This window comes from Petaurus breviceps, unplaced genomic scaffold (assembly GCF_028583685.1).
Source record: "Petaurus breviceps papuanus isolate PSGF00001 unplaced genomic scaffold, PetGlider_PUasm1.0 446, whole genome shotgun sequence".
NCBI classification, from domain to species: domain Eukaryota; kingdom Metazoa; phylum Chordata; class Mammalia; order Diprotodontia; family Petauridae; genus Petaurus; species Petaurus breviceps.
The window spans coordinates 2,793,544-2,810,372 of NW_027186338.1; the positions used below are offsets into that span (position 1 = coordinate 2,793,544).

Below are 16,829 nucleotides of genomic sequence, written 5' to 3' on the forward strand. Positions count from 1 at the left end.
ATCAAGGCCAAGATAAGGCATGCTTGGTCATTTTCAGAAACAAATTTCTAAGCAGGGAATGCCTACATTCTAAGGTAAAGGGAATCAACTCAGTCTACATCTAAGCTAGAAAAGGAACAAAATAACCCAAAGAGAAAGCAGAAAAGAGGAGTGCTAATGATAAGGAAAGATGAAATTAACAGGATGGAACACAAAAGAAGTGAAATAATTCAAAGTTAAGAGTTACTTTTAAGAAGCCAATAAAAATTGATAAACCATTTATTTAATTTTTCAAAAAGAACTTTTATAAACTTGTAATGAGAAAAGGGAGACTGTGATGTATACAACAAAAAGGAGCTTGGGGGAAAAAAACAGGAAATAGGTTAACAAAGAGAGGAAACTGAAGACAACAACTGAGGTCATAAATGATTCTTCCCACCCCCCCCACCAGAAGGGCTCAAGAAAATTGTGGCACACAGCCCGCGCCCCCTCCAAGCGACAATTAACCTGTTACATAGACTGACTGTAAGTTTAGGGAAAGTTAGCAGGCTACAGAGAAAATGTTAAGAGTTTCCCAACTTGAGAGGAGGAGGGGGAGAGGGAGGGAGAGAGTGTGTGAGTGTATGTATATATGGATCCAAAAATTCCAAGTTAGCAAATAAAGTAATATAGCTAAAAGGTATTCACCCTGGCTCCATAGGGTATGGCCCGGAAATGAAAGGACAACTGAAGAGTAGACCTTATGATTAGGATTTATCAGCTGATGTAGCAGAGGCCTCAGAAAAAACGTGAAAAAAAACCTAAAAACTGGAATGGAAGGATTTTTCATAAAGCTGATTTCAAAATGGTCTGAAAGAACAACTTGACAAGTGGGATTTCTTTCCCCCTGCATATGACTAAGGTGGGTGGTCCAACAGTTTTCCACTTCCCCAATGTATAGCTCACTTCTAAGACAGATCCTCAGAAAACTCTACTCTTCTAAAGGGCACTCAGTCCAAACTGTGGGTGGCCCCTGTCACTCTCCCCTTTTGGTCAAGGACATCAGCAGCAGGCCCCCCCGTCATCCTCTCCTCCCTAAGCCCATCCTTGTACTAGTGGCCTAGAACATTTGATGCGGCTCACCTCCAATCCTGCCACCTCCTTAGACCCCCTGACTATCCTTCACTCCACCCTGGCCCCATCTAGGGACAGTCACACACCACATTTCACCATTACTCACAAGCGTTCTTCCTTTTTTTGATTACAAATTCTCCATTCCCATATACGAACACAATCGCCATCTCTCTCCAAAATCTGGCATCATCTACTCCCAACTCCTTCTCTGCCCTGCTTCCTGACAGTGCCACATCTGAATCATCTCTCATCCCAACTCCTTCCCCAGAGTCAGATTCTCTCCCTATCTCCTGGTTCCTTCCCTACTGACTCCAAAGATAATCAAGGCTCCCCATCCTCAGAGCCTTCATCAGACCTGGTCTTCTAGGGGGCCTGCTTTTCTAGTCTTCTTCCAACTCACTCCCCTCTGCAATCCAGTGAGTACCACTGGTTCCTGTGGCTGCCCACTTCTCTGCATTCCCACTGGCTGTCTCTCCTCCCCTGAGCCCCATTGCCTGGAAACCTCTTCCCTCCTCATCTCAGCCTCCTGGCTTCCTTTAAGGCAAAGCCAAAGCCTCTATCTTCTGCAAGAAGCCTTTCCTGGTTCCCCTCCATGGCAATGCCTCCTGCCTCCAATTTATCCCATCCATCCTTTGTTTGTACACTGGGCCATCTCCTCCCATCCGACTGTGAGCTCCTTTCTTTGGCTTCTCAGTGCTCTACATGCTGCATGACACACAGTAGGTGTTTAATAAATGCTTGCACAGTTGGCTCTTTTCATTCTCAGCTAAATTCTTCGAAAAAGCCATCCACATCCAGTGCCTCCACCCCTAGTTATGTGTCTTCTGGGTTCATCGTGCCACTGAAAAGTTCTCTCTAAGTGACCAGAGAGCTACCAGCTGCCAAATCCTCCTGCACCTACTAGGCACCAGACGCTGGTACCTCTCTCTCCCCTCCTGCACTTATGATCACTGAACCAAAAACCTCGCCTAAGGTGGGGGCAGGAAGAGTGAGGACAGGGTCCAGGTAGGAGGAAGCAACAGGAGCGTGGGTAAGGAGTGTACTTGGAAAAGTCTCTGGGACATTAACTTTGAGGTTTCCAAGGAGCAAGAGGGATGTTGAGAGCTAAACATCGAGATCTAGGAATCATCTGCATACAGAGGATGTCACCCATGGGAGCTAAAGAGGTCATGCCTCATAGAGAAAATAGAGCAGTGGGTCTAGAAATAGTTTTTAAAATATTTTTATAATTGTATTTCTATATAACTGAATTTTATGTATCTTAAAACTAAGAACAGGCATGTCAAGTGAATAAGGGGCCCAGGACTAAGCCTTGGGAAACACAGCTGGGGGGCATGCTGTGGTTGATGAACCAGCAAAGGAGACTGATGTGGCAAGTTTTAGACAGAAGAACTAGGAGATGATGGTGTTCTGAAAGCCCAAAGAGGAGAGAGAGAATGCAAGAGGTCACAGTATTAAGTCAGAGAGCTGGACCAGAAGTCACGCCCCCTACTCCAGGCTGTTCTGATTTTCTGCTATTGAAGGACATTTTCCTCCTGTTATCTCCCAACTCTGATAATCCTAACATAGTGCTCTATGTGCCGAACTGAATGGCATTCTGCAATGTGTTCAATCCTTCCACACATTTTACTGGTGTTTACCATATCCAATGCATGAGGATGGGAGGTAGAGGAAACACAAAAGTGAACAGGACGAGGAAGACAGCCTTTGAGCTAAGAGAGCCCACAGCTCAATTCAGGAAGTTCAAGAGGTCAAAGTTGAGAAGATATTGCCATCACCCCCAAAGTGGATAAGGACTCACCACTCTGGACTTTGCTGCCACTTCCAGCATGTAAGCTGTCAATGTCGGGTCTCACACTGGGGGCAGGCTCTTTCAAAGTCCCCCAGAGGGAAGGACATAAGAAGAAAGAGTTTTCAGGATTCTTGCCCTCGGCACTGTGAAGCCGGCCAGTCAGGGGTGATTGGGCTGCAGGATCACTGGCCGGGGCAGCACAAACATCCGACGTGGAAGGTTTACAGTCCAGGTGCTTCTGCAGTTCAGAAGTCTCTGTCTCCTCCAGCCCTTCCTGGGAAGGCTCCTGTGGCTGCTGGGTAGGCGGCGCCAAGTCCTCCAAAGGAAAATCCCCAGGGGATTTGACTAAGGGTTCAACTGTGTTTTTCTTGTCACTTTCATTACAATTTTGTGTGCTGGGCAAAGGAAGGTGATTCAGAGTCTTCAACTGAGTATAGTTCACTTTGGGTTCGCTCAGGTTAAAGTCCCCTGTTCCAGCTTTATCAGGATGCTCACAAAGTGCCTTCAGGTCTGCGCTCTTTCTTGGTGTTTCTGTCTTCATGTTTAGACAGGAAGAAAATCCTTCAGGTAAGCTCTGTGCGTGATCTCTGAAGGGCATAAACACAGAACAGAGCAGAGAGGGATAAATGGCAGCGCCACTCCTGAAACAGCTCCCCAAATAAAGGATGCTGTTCTTCTAAGGGAACCCAGGGAACTGCTTTAAAGAGCCAAAGATGGGGTGGCTAGGTGGTGCAGTGAGTAGAGTGCCAGTCCTGGAGTCAGGAGGACCCGATCTGGCCTCAGACACTTAACACACAGACACACACACAGACACACACACAGACACACACACACACAGACACACACACACACACACACACACATACACACACACACCCCTAGCCGTGTGACCTTGGGCAAGATACTTAACTCCAATTGCCCTACAAAATGCAAAAACAAAAAAAAAAGAGCCAAAGACACGTATGTCCCAAGTGCTGCTCTGGCCTCCCTCACCTCAGGAACACTGGATGGTTTACGGTGTGTGATCCCCTCTGGCCTCCTCAGTAAAAATAAGGTCACAGCACTAGGAACCACTGCTCAACTTACCCTTGAGGAGATTTTGCTCCAACGCTCGGTGGAGAATTCTCTGCTTGAGGAGTGCTTTGCCTGAGGTCCTTACTAGCTGGAGTTGTGGCAGTACAGGCAGGGAGTACCTCCCTGAGACCTGTCACAGGAACAGATTGCACCGCACCTGGACTGGAAGATGACTGAAAGATACGGGCACCAAACAGTCAGGTTAGTGTGACTTTTCTGGAAACGATCTCCAACTTCGGCAAAAACACCAACCACCAGAAGTTGTTACAAACAGAACCTGCAACATAACTGAAAGCAGCAGATGTAGCCGAAGCCCAGAAAGACTGATCAGGTTCTATTATCTGATGGCAAGCATCTCTGCTCAGAAGTTTTCAAAATACTATCAGACTGTTATGACATTAAAATCTTCCCATAACATACAGCCCTATGAATTATGGTTCCCCTCTGGGCAACTGGAAAAAAGCAATCACATGATGATTATAAAAACTGGAAAATAATGGAAGGCAGGGAGAAGTTACTGTTTAGAACAAGATCCACAGAGTTAATGGACATAGCCTTAAAAAAGCTGGCTCACAAGACAAGGCAGGCTGGTAGAGATGTTAGTCCTCAGTGGTCTAGAGCCAATAAAGACAGTGACAGCTGCCCAAACCAAAAGCAGGATAGACTCGGCTTCGCCAGAGCGCTCCATACTTAGCAATGAACTCACACTTCTAAGTATTCCCCAGCACCAAAGGACTTGGACCCTGAGCCCCAAGCTCTGTGGCTAAAGCAAAGGCTGCTCCACCTCCCACACCTCTGCCTGCCTTAAATGACCAGAGTTCTGATAAACCTCTCTTCCCATCACCTCTACTTAGCTCTTTATCCCCAGTGCACCACTCAATGTGTCTTTTTTGTTATGGAATAAATTTAAAGAAGAAATATTTGCAGATTTTTCAGGGAGCTCATTATTTTAAACTATAAGGTTACATTAAGAAAAGTCTAAAGTAGTGAAGAAAATTTGATTTTAGACCAAACGTTGCCTAAGCAGACAATAAATATTTCATTGGTATCATTCATTACAGTCTTAAGAAGCAAACATCTCCTAGGAGTTGCTTAGTAAATATACCTTAGAAGTATGTAAAGTTGGTTTTTTATACCTGATTTAAAAAAAAAATCATCAAATTTTTGCTCACAATTGAAAACATTTGTTCACATGGGACATTAATAGGGAATGAAATACTTTTATGTCTTAGAGGCAGCCCACTTTCACCACTACTACATGTTTTATCTCTTAGGGTTTTTTCAGTTAATTACCTGTTATTCTCCTATAGGGAAAGGAATACTGAATTGGGAGCCACAAGATCTGAACTCAAGTCTCTGGTCAGTCACTAGCTGGCTGTGTGCTTTTGGAGCAGTCACTCACCTCCTCTGGCCTCAAGGATGCTCACCTATAAAATGACAGCATTCACTGGACCAGATCTAAAATATGTTCGTTCTAAGATTCAAATGATTCTAGGATGCTACTCATTCCTACATCAGTCACCCAACGATGATCTCAAGTCACTTCAAATGTTTCTTAGTTCAAGGAGGCTCACACCTGTCTAAGCATCCTAGGCAATGATTCTCTTTCTATGTCAGAGCTGGCAATGGCCACTTAGATCCCTATCCAATGGTAGGACACTGCCATTCATCTGTTCTAATGCTTTCTTTTTTTCCAAGTCTCTAACAAATTGATTGCAAACCTAAACTGATTCTTGTTCTTTATAAAGAGCTAACTATTATTAGTGGTCAGTACTGAGAAACAATTGTGGACAACCTCTTCCCAAAAAACTTAAGAGACAGCCATCCACTGAGCTCAGCTGTTTCCAAGAAAAGAGGCTACTGACCAAGAACTGGATTCAAGGACAAAGAAAGGCAGTAAGGCATGTCACTATTCTGCAAACGCCGACAGACCCAGCCAAACTGGCTGATGGCTCATCAACAAGGACAGGCAGACAAGTCGCCGAGTCCGCTTTGCAGCATACTTACTTCACAAGAACCTGGACACTATTCTCTAGTTAGTGCAGGGCTCACGCTTCTTACCTGACATTTCTCCCGGTGGTCTTCTATGCTATTTATGACCACAGTCCTGCCCTGCCAGCAGGGTGAGCACAATGTAGGTGAGTACATTATCTTGCTTTTTAAAAATGGCAAACTGTTGGCTTACGTTCCTCAGCAGATTCTGTCCCTACGTAACCCAAGCAAACTTGATCAGTTTGAGGAATGGTCTAGCAGGACACCTTCAGGAAATAGCTGGTGCTAGAATTCCTTTCAAGAGTACCAAAGGTTCTCAATATCCCATCTCAAACACCAAAAGAAACCTTAAGAGTAAACAGCTTCCAACAAGTTTCACTACAGTAGACAAAATATGGGACTGGAACCAATCATCAAACTCCACCAAATTCACCTCTATGATGCCTCCCCACTTGGTCCTCTCTTTAGATGCCAACTCTCAACTAAATCTGTTTCACAGAAAATGACAGATTTTGAACTTCACACTCACCATACATGCACTTCTGACACCTTTAAAACAAAAATATCCGCATTATTTCAACCTAGGTTGAACATCCATCATTCCCACTATGCGACCACAAAGCCTGCCACTGACCTAAGGTAATGATATCAGACATCTAGTTTAAGCTTCTTGATTTACTGCAGAGGAAAGTGTGTGTGTTGGGGGGGGGGGGAAGAGATTTGCTTTACGCTGCAGAACAAACTTATGTTGATTTTAATTCTGCATCTTACATATCCATATCCACATACCCCAAAATGGTGGTGGATATTTCCATTCACTGATAGTCTACACACTCTTCACTGAATCTTAGAATCTAAGACCCAAATCGCACTTTCTTCATGATCTCCCTTTGCCAAAGACACTGGGACCCACACCCTCTTCACAGTATCAACCTTACCTTCAGGTAAGAATCTCATCTTGTAACTTAACACATCAAAATATAACAAAGATGTCACACTGGGAAGACTATCATATTCACTCAACTGAACCTTCAATGAAATTGCTTTCCACCAACTCCTTCCCCTGCGTCTACACATGCAACCGGATCATCCCAATGATGCCACTTATGCCCACAAAACCACACTCACGAAGACCCCCAGTGACATCAGTGCTGTTGCCCTTGATACAATGAACTGTCTACTGCTTGAAACAGGCTTTCTGAGCTTGGCTCCTTCCTAGGAAATATTTCATTATCTCCTCAGAAACTGGCTTGTCAATGCTTCTGCCATTCCAGGTGTGATCTTTCAAGTCACAACCTCTTCAGATTCTGGTTTTCTCACCAAATAAAGACAATAGTATGTACTTTGTTTATAGGGTTGTTGTTATTTTCTTTATTTTTTGGAGGGCAATTGGGGTTAAGTGACTTGCCCAAGGTCATATGGCTAGTTTTTGTGTTAAGTGTCTGAGGCTGGATTTGAACTCAGGTCCTCCTGACCCCAAGGTTGGTGCTCTGTTCACTGTGCCACCTAGCCTCCCCTATATGGCTGTTGTAACAGCACCTAATTAGAACATGCAAAAGTATTCACATGAAAATCCTGTAATCATGAGGCACAAGCCTTCCCTTCTATCAACTGCTGGCTTAGCCTGTTGGACAGTTCCTGATCACCTTCCTTTTGTATCATTATCGGTTGTCAGTAACTGTCCTGTTCTCCCCATCATTTCACCCCAGGATTTCCCCAATAAATGAGGAATTCCTGGCTCAGTTCTCTTCCTGCCTAGGGTCCTGGATTCCTGGTGTCCTGTCTGGTTCTGATCTTATTATATTAACTCTCTCTATACCTGACTACTTTCTGGTTCTAACTCAGGATATCAGTGTGCACCTCACCCTCTAAAAGGCCCCTAGCTGGAGCTATCACCCTGCTTCCATACCTAACTACTTCCTGGGGCCTTCCTTTAGATTCAGCCTGGGACACTGATCCTTGCCCTTCATTCCAATCCTGGTTGTTACTCAAGAAAAGGTCCTAATTGTATTAATGGAGCTAGTTGTAGAGGGTGGGACTCTGTATCTTAACCCAGCTAGCTAAGTACCATGAGCACTAAAGTACTTCTGACAATGCCTTTAGAAGCAATAACTCACCTTACATAGTTAATATAAACATATCTGGGTAGCTTTTTTAAAATCTTGGCATTAGAACATTTGTTTTAAAAAAAAAAATTATGAACAGGTTACGTACAGGTTAATCACAAGGTTTGCTTGTAACTTTATGAAAGTGATTCTCTACTCGGATCTGACCATTGCTCTCATTACATTTCATGGCTCAAGATCACCACTGTTATTTAGAATACACTCAAAGCCTTGAGATACAGACCTTATATTGTTACGGGGCACAAGGCAAATCAGGGCCAACCATTTAATACACAGGGTATCCTAAAGTCATAGTGTACTTTGAAGGTACTAAGGCTTGAAATTTAGTTAGCAGACTTCTGAAGACAGGCATGTGTTGTATAATACTAGACTTTCTTTTATTAGTCCCTTTCAGCTAAGGACCTTTCCTCCCATAAAACCCCAAAAGCATATTTCTTGATCAATCTTCATAGAATAACATCTCCAGATACTGATGATCAAGCCTACTGAGGGGATAGACTTGAAAAACCTTTTCATAAAAAGAAATACAGGGGCAACTAGATGGTGCAGCGAATAGAACACCAGACCTGGAGTCAAGAGGACCTGAGTTCAAATCCAACCTCGGACACTTGACACACTTACTAGCTATGGGACTTTGGGCAAGTCACTTAACCCCAACTGCCCTCCAAAAAAGCAAAAAAAGAGAAATATAAATTTGTTTTATCATCACTTGCATTATAGCCATGATCCATACCTGGTACAGACAAGAAGAGGGCAAAAGGGAAGTCCTCAAAACATTAACCAGTAATTAGCCTCTGCTAATTGAACTTAGTCACCTGCCATTTTTAAAATCTCTTAGTAAAAAAAAAAAATTCTGGCTTACCTCAGAGCATGGTCTTGGATGCTTTGACACAAAGCTTCCTTTGTTCTCAGAAGACTTTCTTTTTACAGCACTCACTCTTTTAGCTTTTCCTGAAAAAGTCAAGACTTTCTGTCAGATTGCTTATTGTCTCAGGGAGGTGAGAGGTAAGAGAGGGATGGAGAGGCTTTAGAACACAAATTTTTTTTTTAAATGCTAAAATTTTTTTACATGTAATTGGGGGAAAAATAAAATATTACTTAAAAATTTTTCTGTCAATCTCCTTTTTCTTTTGCCATATTAAAATAAAGGCAAGGCATGCATGGGAAGAACCAAGCAATTAGCTCTTACCACAATTCCCAAGACTGTCATGTACAACTTCAACATGAATCAGTGCTGGATCAACAATTTTTAGAGCTGGAATCTTTAAACAAAGAATAAAATGAATAAGTAAGCAGAAAGTTTAAATAAATTCTTTTATTTTGGGGAAATTTTCTTAACATTTTTACCCTACTTAGGGCAAAAGCTAATTGTGGAAGCACTTAAAGGCCATGACAGTTGGAACTCTACCGGGGAGCCAGTAACCATTCTGAAGCTTGAGGTCCACAATGACAGCGTCCTTAAATTGTTAGGAAACTCCCTGTTATGAAATCCTCAAGCTGGAATCTTAGCCTCCCAAATCATGAACCAAGGGGCATTGCCATGCCTCATGACATGAGTCATACAGAGACAAAAAGGAAACAGGCCCTGCCCAAGAAACCCCATCTCTCAGGGGGACAATGGACATCTAGGTGAATTTCAGAAGGAAGGCCACGTGTAGGAAGAGCAGTGGGACCAGTAAAGGCTTTATGTGGAAAGTGGCATTTGGTGTGGGTCTCCAAGACAACCAAGAGAGGAGATGCAGGGGGGAGCTCGACAGGCAGGGGCACAGAGACAAGTGAGGGGCAGCAAGGGTCACTCACTCTGTACAGCAAGAGCCGTGACATGAGGCTGGACAAGCCAGGAAAGGTCAGACTGCAAAGGGCCTTAAAGCATGGCTGGGGAAGTCTGTATCTGATCTTAGATCAGGGTTTGTCCACTGCCCTGAAGGAGAGGAGAGCTGTGCTCCAATCCCTGCTTTGGGAACCAGCTGGGTGTCTGGGCACAAGTCAGAGGTTCTTTTTAAAAATAGGTCCAAGAGAGGTGAGGAGGGACTAAAAAAGGCGGGTGACTCAGCAAAGAGAAGTGTTGGCAAGGCAGAAACAGGACCTGGGGCAAAGTGAGAATGTGGATCAAGGATGATTCCTAAAGCCACTAGCAGGCCCCCAGGACACTGGGAGACTGAAATGTTTAATGAATGAAAAAAGGAATACTAACCACTGGGATAGAAGCCTGCCTCTCACTGTGAGGCTTCTGCATTTTTTTCAATGCATGGGAAGGAGGCCCCAGATAAGGCTCATCTCCCCACTCCCTGCCTCATAAATTCTAGGAGCATAAAGTTACCTCTTCACAGCGAACTTCGAGTGTTTTTGAGGTTGGATTGCCATTCACAACAGTTGCTGAAAACCACTGGGTAGATGGATCCAAACTATAAATTTTTACTTCTGAACCAACTAAGTTTTTGTCCCCTTAAAAAGAGAAAAAGAAAAGTGGAACCTTAAAGTTTGCCTATTTAATTCCATTAATACCAATTTTCTCACCGTAATTTTTCCTTGGCTTCCTCCAGGGTTGATAAGAATTCTTACAACTAGATGGTTCTAAGAATACTTACAAGGTTACCAAAGAGATTTTACAAGGTCCTTTCTTTGTATAATTACCAATTTTCCCTTTTAAAATACCTATGCAAATAATTAAAACAATAACTCCAAATAGCTTAGTTAACAATCTCATAATTTTCCTACGTAATAGCCAAATAATTTTAGATGAACTTCCTTTTAATTACAGACAAAACCTGTAAGTTTATAATTTCTTAAGTTACAGTACTTTCAGAATATCACAACACATGATCAGCAGGGCTGACAGAATGAGTTAGTTCCCTAACACATTCATTCTTTTTTTTTTTCCAAAAAAAAAAAAAAAAATAAAATTAAAAACAGTACAATTCTTAATCTAACAACATCTAGATTATAAGAGAAACTGCTTTCAGTTTACCAGATTACAGATTGGTCTTAAATGTAGGAAAAATGTAGTGAAATATAATACAAATTCCCCCAGATATGGGATCTATGGAATGAATAGGTGTGTTCTGGTGAAAGTGGTCATTGATACATGGAATTTTTATTGAATTCCCCACAGACATCCTAAAGACTTGCTATAGCATCTGATTTAATCATCTTGATGCATCGGCAACACTGTTCAAATTAGCAAATCAGACTGGCTGGGTTGCTGAGGAACCAAGTTGAGGGATCTTACTGGGTTCAGTCAACTTATTTTTATTATGAAACTGCTAGAACAAGATAGTTGTGTTTTGCAGTGGCGAATATGTGATTGTGCACACTGAACTCCTCATACCATTGTATCAGTTTCATAAGCCCGGCATTTTAAGGGTTATCTTGCTGCTATACAGCCAAAACTAGCTACGCGCTCATCTTCTGACAACTTCAGATGCTCTCAATTTCCTTTCTAGTAATAATGAATTACTGAGGTTTTACCACAGAATACTTAAGTGTGCACCAAAAAAGACAGGCAAGGAATTTCTAAATCGTGTTAGACAAGTGAAGCATAAGGAGAAAGAAGATGTGGTCTACAATGTAATTTTTGCTAAGTCTATCATGGGGAGAGAGGGCAACCACAAAACCACAAAAATCAGCTTGAACTTAACACCTCATAGCATCCAAGCCACACATAGACATACCTTGTAATAAATGGCTTTCATCTAAATGTTTCACAATCAGGGCTTGAAATTCTTTACTGATATTCTGATGATCCATGAGAGAAAGTCGGAGACCATTTACATCCTGAAAAAAATTGAGATCTCTGAAGTAAGTAGTTAATACCTACTTCCTACAACTAAACTCTTTTCAAACCAAGCAATGAGTACAAGAGGATAAAGTTTGCTTTCCAATGGATGGATATCTGCATGTTTCTTGGGCAGACTAATAGAAACAGTGTTTGCTGGCATCAAAAGGACGAATCAAACAAACTCTAAAGAAATTAATAGGGAATGGAAGAGATGACATCAAATTACTTAATAAGCCGCATCACAGCAAGCTAAATTACGACTGCCAAAAGCCAAAAAAAAAAAAAAAAAGAAAAATAGTTCTAGGATAACTGATGGCCTTTGACAAAATGGAATGGTTGACCTTGTAGAAAACATGGTAGCAACAGACAATTAACCCAAACGTGAATGAAAATGATACCCAAAGTCCAGTTCAGAGATGGGGAACCTGAGGCCTTGGCACCACACATGGCCTTCTAGATCCTTGAGTGCAGCCTTATGACTGAATCCAAATGTTACAGAACAAATGTAGCCTGAAGGTCTAGTTCAATTCAAATCTAAGGCAGCGTTAAATTGGTGATGGGTTTGGTACCAACATCAAAGCGTAGGACAAGACCACTCAGATATTTGTACCATCAACCCCACCAATGTACAATGCACACAGTATGTTCACCCACCAATGTACAACGCACACAGTATGTTCACCAATCTTTTCCTCAACTTACAAAAAAATTTTGTTTTTTCACATTGGATAGCTGAGTATTGGACAGGCACATACTTGCTCCTTTGTGGAGCTTCTAATCTAGGAGGATAACACAACAAATAATACAACTGCGCCTAAGAGATGTACAAGCAAATGTGAAAAGCCTAAGGAAGGAAAGTTCACCGAAGCTTAGGGAGGAGCTCGGGTTCTGATAAACACATATACTGGTTTTTCAAAAACTGTAATCTGGGACTTATGGTATCATGAACGACGTTTTATTTGAACACTGGTACTGATAATTACTAAGTTTCAAATAAAAATTTTCAATAAAGAACTATGAGAGGTCTGAATAGAAAAAGTCATTAGAAACTTAAGAGGATGACAGAAAATTGTCTAATGAGCTGGGAAGAGGGAAGGAAAACTTCTATTAAGGAAATAATATGACCAAAGGTGGGGGCTGGGGGGGGGGTGTATTACCAGGCCCAACTGGCCTGGAAACCAAAGTTTATGAGAAAGAATAGGTGGAATACACTATAGTGGAAAAAGACCCACATTCAAGTCCTTTCTCCAACATATACTAGCTGTTTGTAACCATGGATGAATTCCTAGATCAATTAGTATCCCTACCACTCCCTAAGACTGGAAATGATGGATGAGTTGCCAATCAGCTTAGGTGGAGAAAGGCAAAGGGATAAATTCCAAGGTCCAAAACCAAGAGCTAATGAGAGAAGGTATAAATGAGATTAGTGAAGGCTCTGAATCTCAGGTAGGGACAAACAGAAATTACTAGAGGTAAGCAGCAGAAGGATGGGGTAGGGGAGCTTTTAAAATCTTCAACCATCATGGAAAGAGACAAAGGCCAAAGGCAAGCACCTTGTGCTTGTCTGTTCCTTCACCATTCCTTTGTTTCTGCCATGTTAAAGGCTCATGAGTTGGGGTGGTTTTTTGCGTTTGATGTTTAACCTCCAAAAGTAAATTTGACATTCAGACTGACTGAATTGCCAGAAACAAGAGAATAAACTATTTAACTCTGTGAATGAAGAAACTCCTCACGAGGGCTGACAAATCACAGTGACGCTTCCAATATTAGCATATAAGTGAAATCAAATAAAAATGAGAAAATGACAATCTTATAGGAAAAAAAATGCAAAATGGCAGTGTGAAACATAAAAGATATAGGAAAAAAGGAAAAAATAATCCTTACACACCATCTTATTGGGAGAAAGGGAGGTTTGTGAAATTCTATATATTCTATGTAAATGAGCCTGTGGTCTTTACTAGCTGGGGAAACTAGCTCCCATAATGCCATCTGCTCTCTCCCAAAATAACAGCAGCAGCAGAGGGGAAGAACCCATAAGCAAAGTCTCAACTTGTCAAGCCTTAAAGCTTCAGGATGGCTCTGACTTGTATACGCTCATTATGATAACGCACTGCCAGAGCCCAGTTGTAAGATCAGCTTTTTAATAGCTGTTCCACGTTTACAGCACACCTGTTTTGAAGTTTACCTGTATAGGCTTCAGAAGGTCTTTGGAAATGAATACTCTTCTGTCTTCTCCAAGAAAACGGATGGAGGTAACAGATCCCAAACCAGCCTTGTCCAATAGGGATTTGTACAGCTGAAATCACACAAAAACAAAACAAAGTTTGTACACACTTCTTGATTTGGGCATCAGTATAAATAACATCAGCCCTCTGAAAATCACAACTGGCAATTCTCCACTAATAGAAAATCAGAATATAGTTTTATTTATTGCAAATTTATTTACTGCAAAAGCAATAAATGTCTTCAAAACCAAATATAATAAACAACAAATGTGCATATGTGTACTTGGATTCTAAACCAGAATTAAATTGGTTAAAGGAAACATTATGACCTTTAAAATAAAGTTTAAATGAGTAAGTAAAAAGGCAGACTTTTGGAACCAGAAAGCAATGTAGTGTGAGGAAAGAGTAATTAAGGAAAAGGGGGCCCAAATTCTACCTCACTGAGCTTTGTGATAACGGACAAGCCACTTAGCCTGATCCTTAATTTCCTCTTCTGTAAAATAAGGAATGGGGGGCAGTTAGGTGGGGCAGTGAATAGAGCACCCGCCTTGGAGTCAGGAGGACCTGAGTTCAAATCTGGTCTCAGACATATAACACACTTACTAGACGTGTGACCTTGGGCAAGTCACTTCACCCCCAATTGCCTTGCCTCTCCCCTCCAAAAAAAAAGGGGGGGGGATGGGGAACAGACTTCTTATTTCATTGGTCTAAAATGAGAGCTCTCCCTCTACCAAGGCAGGTCAGCACTTTCTCTGCAACTTAATAGTCTTAAAGGTGTCAAACTCACCTGCCTGGACCAGATGAAAATTTAACAGGGTAAGGTTTAACAAAATAAAAAGGCATCACAACCTAATATTAATTTGTGTTTCTAAGTCAATAAATGACCTGAGGGTATCTGTTCCTGTCTGAGTTTGACCCCAGTACTCTAGGGCACTGAGAGGTTAAGTGATTTGCCCCCTGCTTTCTGTCTCTTGAGAACAGATTCTCTAGCCACTACACCATGCTGCTTTCTTAAGTCTCTAAAAAGGGCATAACACCACTACAATGGGGCTGTGAGGTTCAATTTAGAAAATATAGAAAAAGGTTTTTTTATAAACAAACCTTCAGTTTTTATTCAATCTTATTACGAAAGGCACTCTGCAAACTTTAAACCATTATATTAAAAAAATCTGGCCTCTCATTTCATAACCACAGAAACTGATTTTTTAGAAAAGTATCACAACTACTTAAAAGAACGTGAACCAGAACTCACTGTTTCCTAACTCCACTACACCAAGCTGCTTCTGGATAATTTTATTGATAATAGTCAATAAGGTGTTTGAAGTGCTCTGGCTACAAAAACCCAAGTGAAAGAGTTTTAAGAAGTTTTGACTATAAGGAGGATGTGGACCTCACAGCAGTATATAAAGAAAACATGTAAAATAAATTCAAGGTAGCTGGGGAGGGGAGCTAGGGGAGCCTAGAAAGATTTCATAAAGGTGGCAGCATGTGAAAACTGCCTCTTGGAGAAGTCAAGGATTCCAAAATGAGGAGTTAAGGTATTGAAGGCTTGGGAAAGAGCCAGAAAAGAAGAACAAAGGAGAGTAAAATGTTATGTATGCAGAAGAGCCAATAGGCCAATGTGGTTAGGATTCAGAATCAAGTGTAAAAAGATGAACAGGCAGAGATGGGCAAGACAGAAAGACCTTTACATGTCAAATAGGAGAGTTTCTATTTATTCCATCCTTAACGAAAAAATAAACAACTCAAGTTTATTCAGTAGGAGGAATCAATCAGACCTGCACTTTAGGAAAATTACTTTGGCAGTGGTGTGGAAAATGGAGCAGAGGCTCAAGGAAGGGAGATCAGTCAGGAGGCTCTTCTAATAGTCTAGGCAACAAATCAAAGAGAGAATGAAGCTGGGTGGTGACTATATGAGTGGACAGGAAGGGACACAGGAGAGAGAGATGGAGAAAGCCCCAACAAGATATTTTACTGTGCCCATAATCACAGAAAACAGGAATTAAAAAAAAACAAACAAAACTAATATACAATATATTTGCCTTCCTGTAACAAACTTTATTAGATTCAAATACCTATGAGGAAAATGGTCACTTATCAGTCAGATTTTCATATGGCTGTGCTATGCCAGTCATAATTGCTTCACATTTTCTTCTTGGAATTTTTTTTTGAGGAGGAAAGTCAAGGCAGTTGGGGTTAAGTGACTTGCCCAAGGTCACATAGCTAGTGAGTGTCAAGTGTCTGAAGCCGAATTTGAACTCAGGTCCTCCTGACTCCAGAGCAGCCCCCTAGCTGCCCCTGCTTCACATTTCAATTTGCATGACAATCCTTTTGTGGAAAGCTTTCAAGCTCACCACTCTAAGTGTTCTGCCCTCTTTCTGGGTGGTGTCTGGCTCCTCCTTCCTCTCCACCTCTATCTGGTGATATCATGAAACCCACAGGCCTGCTGATACAGCATCAGGCACTTCACTTGGCCATCCATTCAATCTCTGGCTTCCACTGCTACCCTGTGCACCCACCAGAAATCACCACCATCATCACACCAAGAGGCGGTGACTACCTTTACCTCGACTACTTTTACCCTTCCCTTCCCCCTCCATCCTCTGAAGCTGGTTAATCACCTTTACTTTCCCCCTCCCCCAGCCTCTCCTGGGTACCCTCTTCAATGTTGTCCTCATTTACACTCTGGATGAAAAGAAATAGAAGAGATGGGGTCAGAGAGTTTGGTTCCAATACCAGCTATGCTGGGC

The 16,829-nt window shown here is 41.9% G+C and overlaps 1 protein-coding gene across 3 annotated transcripts in view; it reads right to left on the reverse strand.

Annotated features, from left to right (window-relative positions):
* The window catches only part of KDM3A (lysine demethylase 3A), a 77,241-nt gene that overhangs the window by 37,700 nt on the left and 22,712 nt on the right, over nucleotides 1–16,829 (reverse strand). For all 3 annotated transcript variants that reach the window (XM_069101051.1, XM_069101052.1, XM_069101054.1), the window contains exons 3-9: nucleotides 14,040–14,150; nucleotides 11,748–11,850; nucleotides 10,397–10,521; nucleotides 9,266–9,338; nucleotides 8,939–9,027; nucleotides 3,971–4,131; nucleotides 2,894–3,471 (exon numbers count right to left, since the gene is read on the reverse strand). In XM_069101051.1, coding sequence (XP_068957152.1) covers nucleotides 2,894–3,471; nucleotides 3,971–4,131; nucleotides 8,939–9,027; nucleotides 9,266–9,338; nucleotides 10,397–10,521; nucleotides 11,748–11,850; nucleotides 14,040–14,150 — 1,240 coding nt within the window. The remainder of the gene's footprint in view (nucleotides 1–2,893; nucleotides 3,472–3,970; nucleotides 4,132–8,938; nucleotides 9,028–9,265; nucleotides 9,339–10,396; nucleotides 10,522–11,747; nucleotides 11,851–14,039; nucleotides 14,151–16,829) is intronic.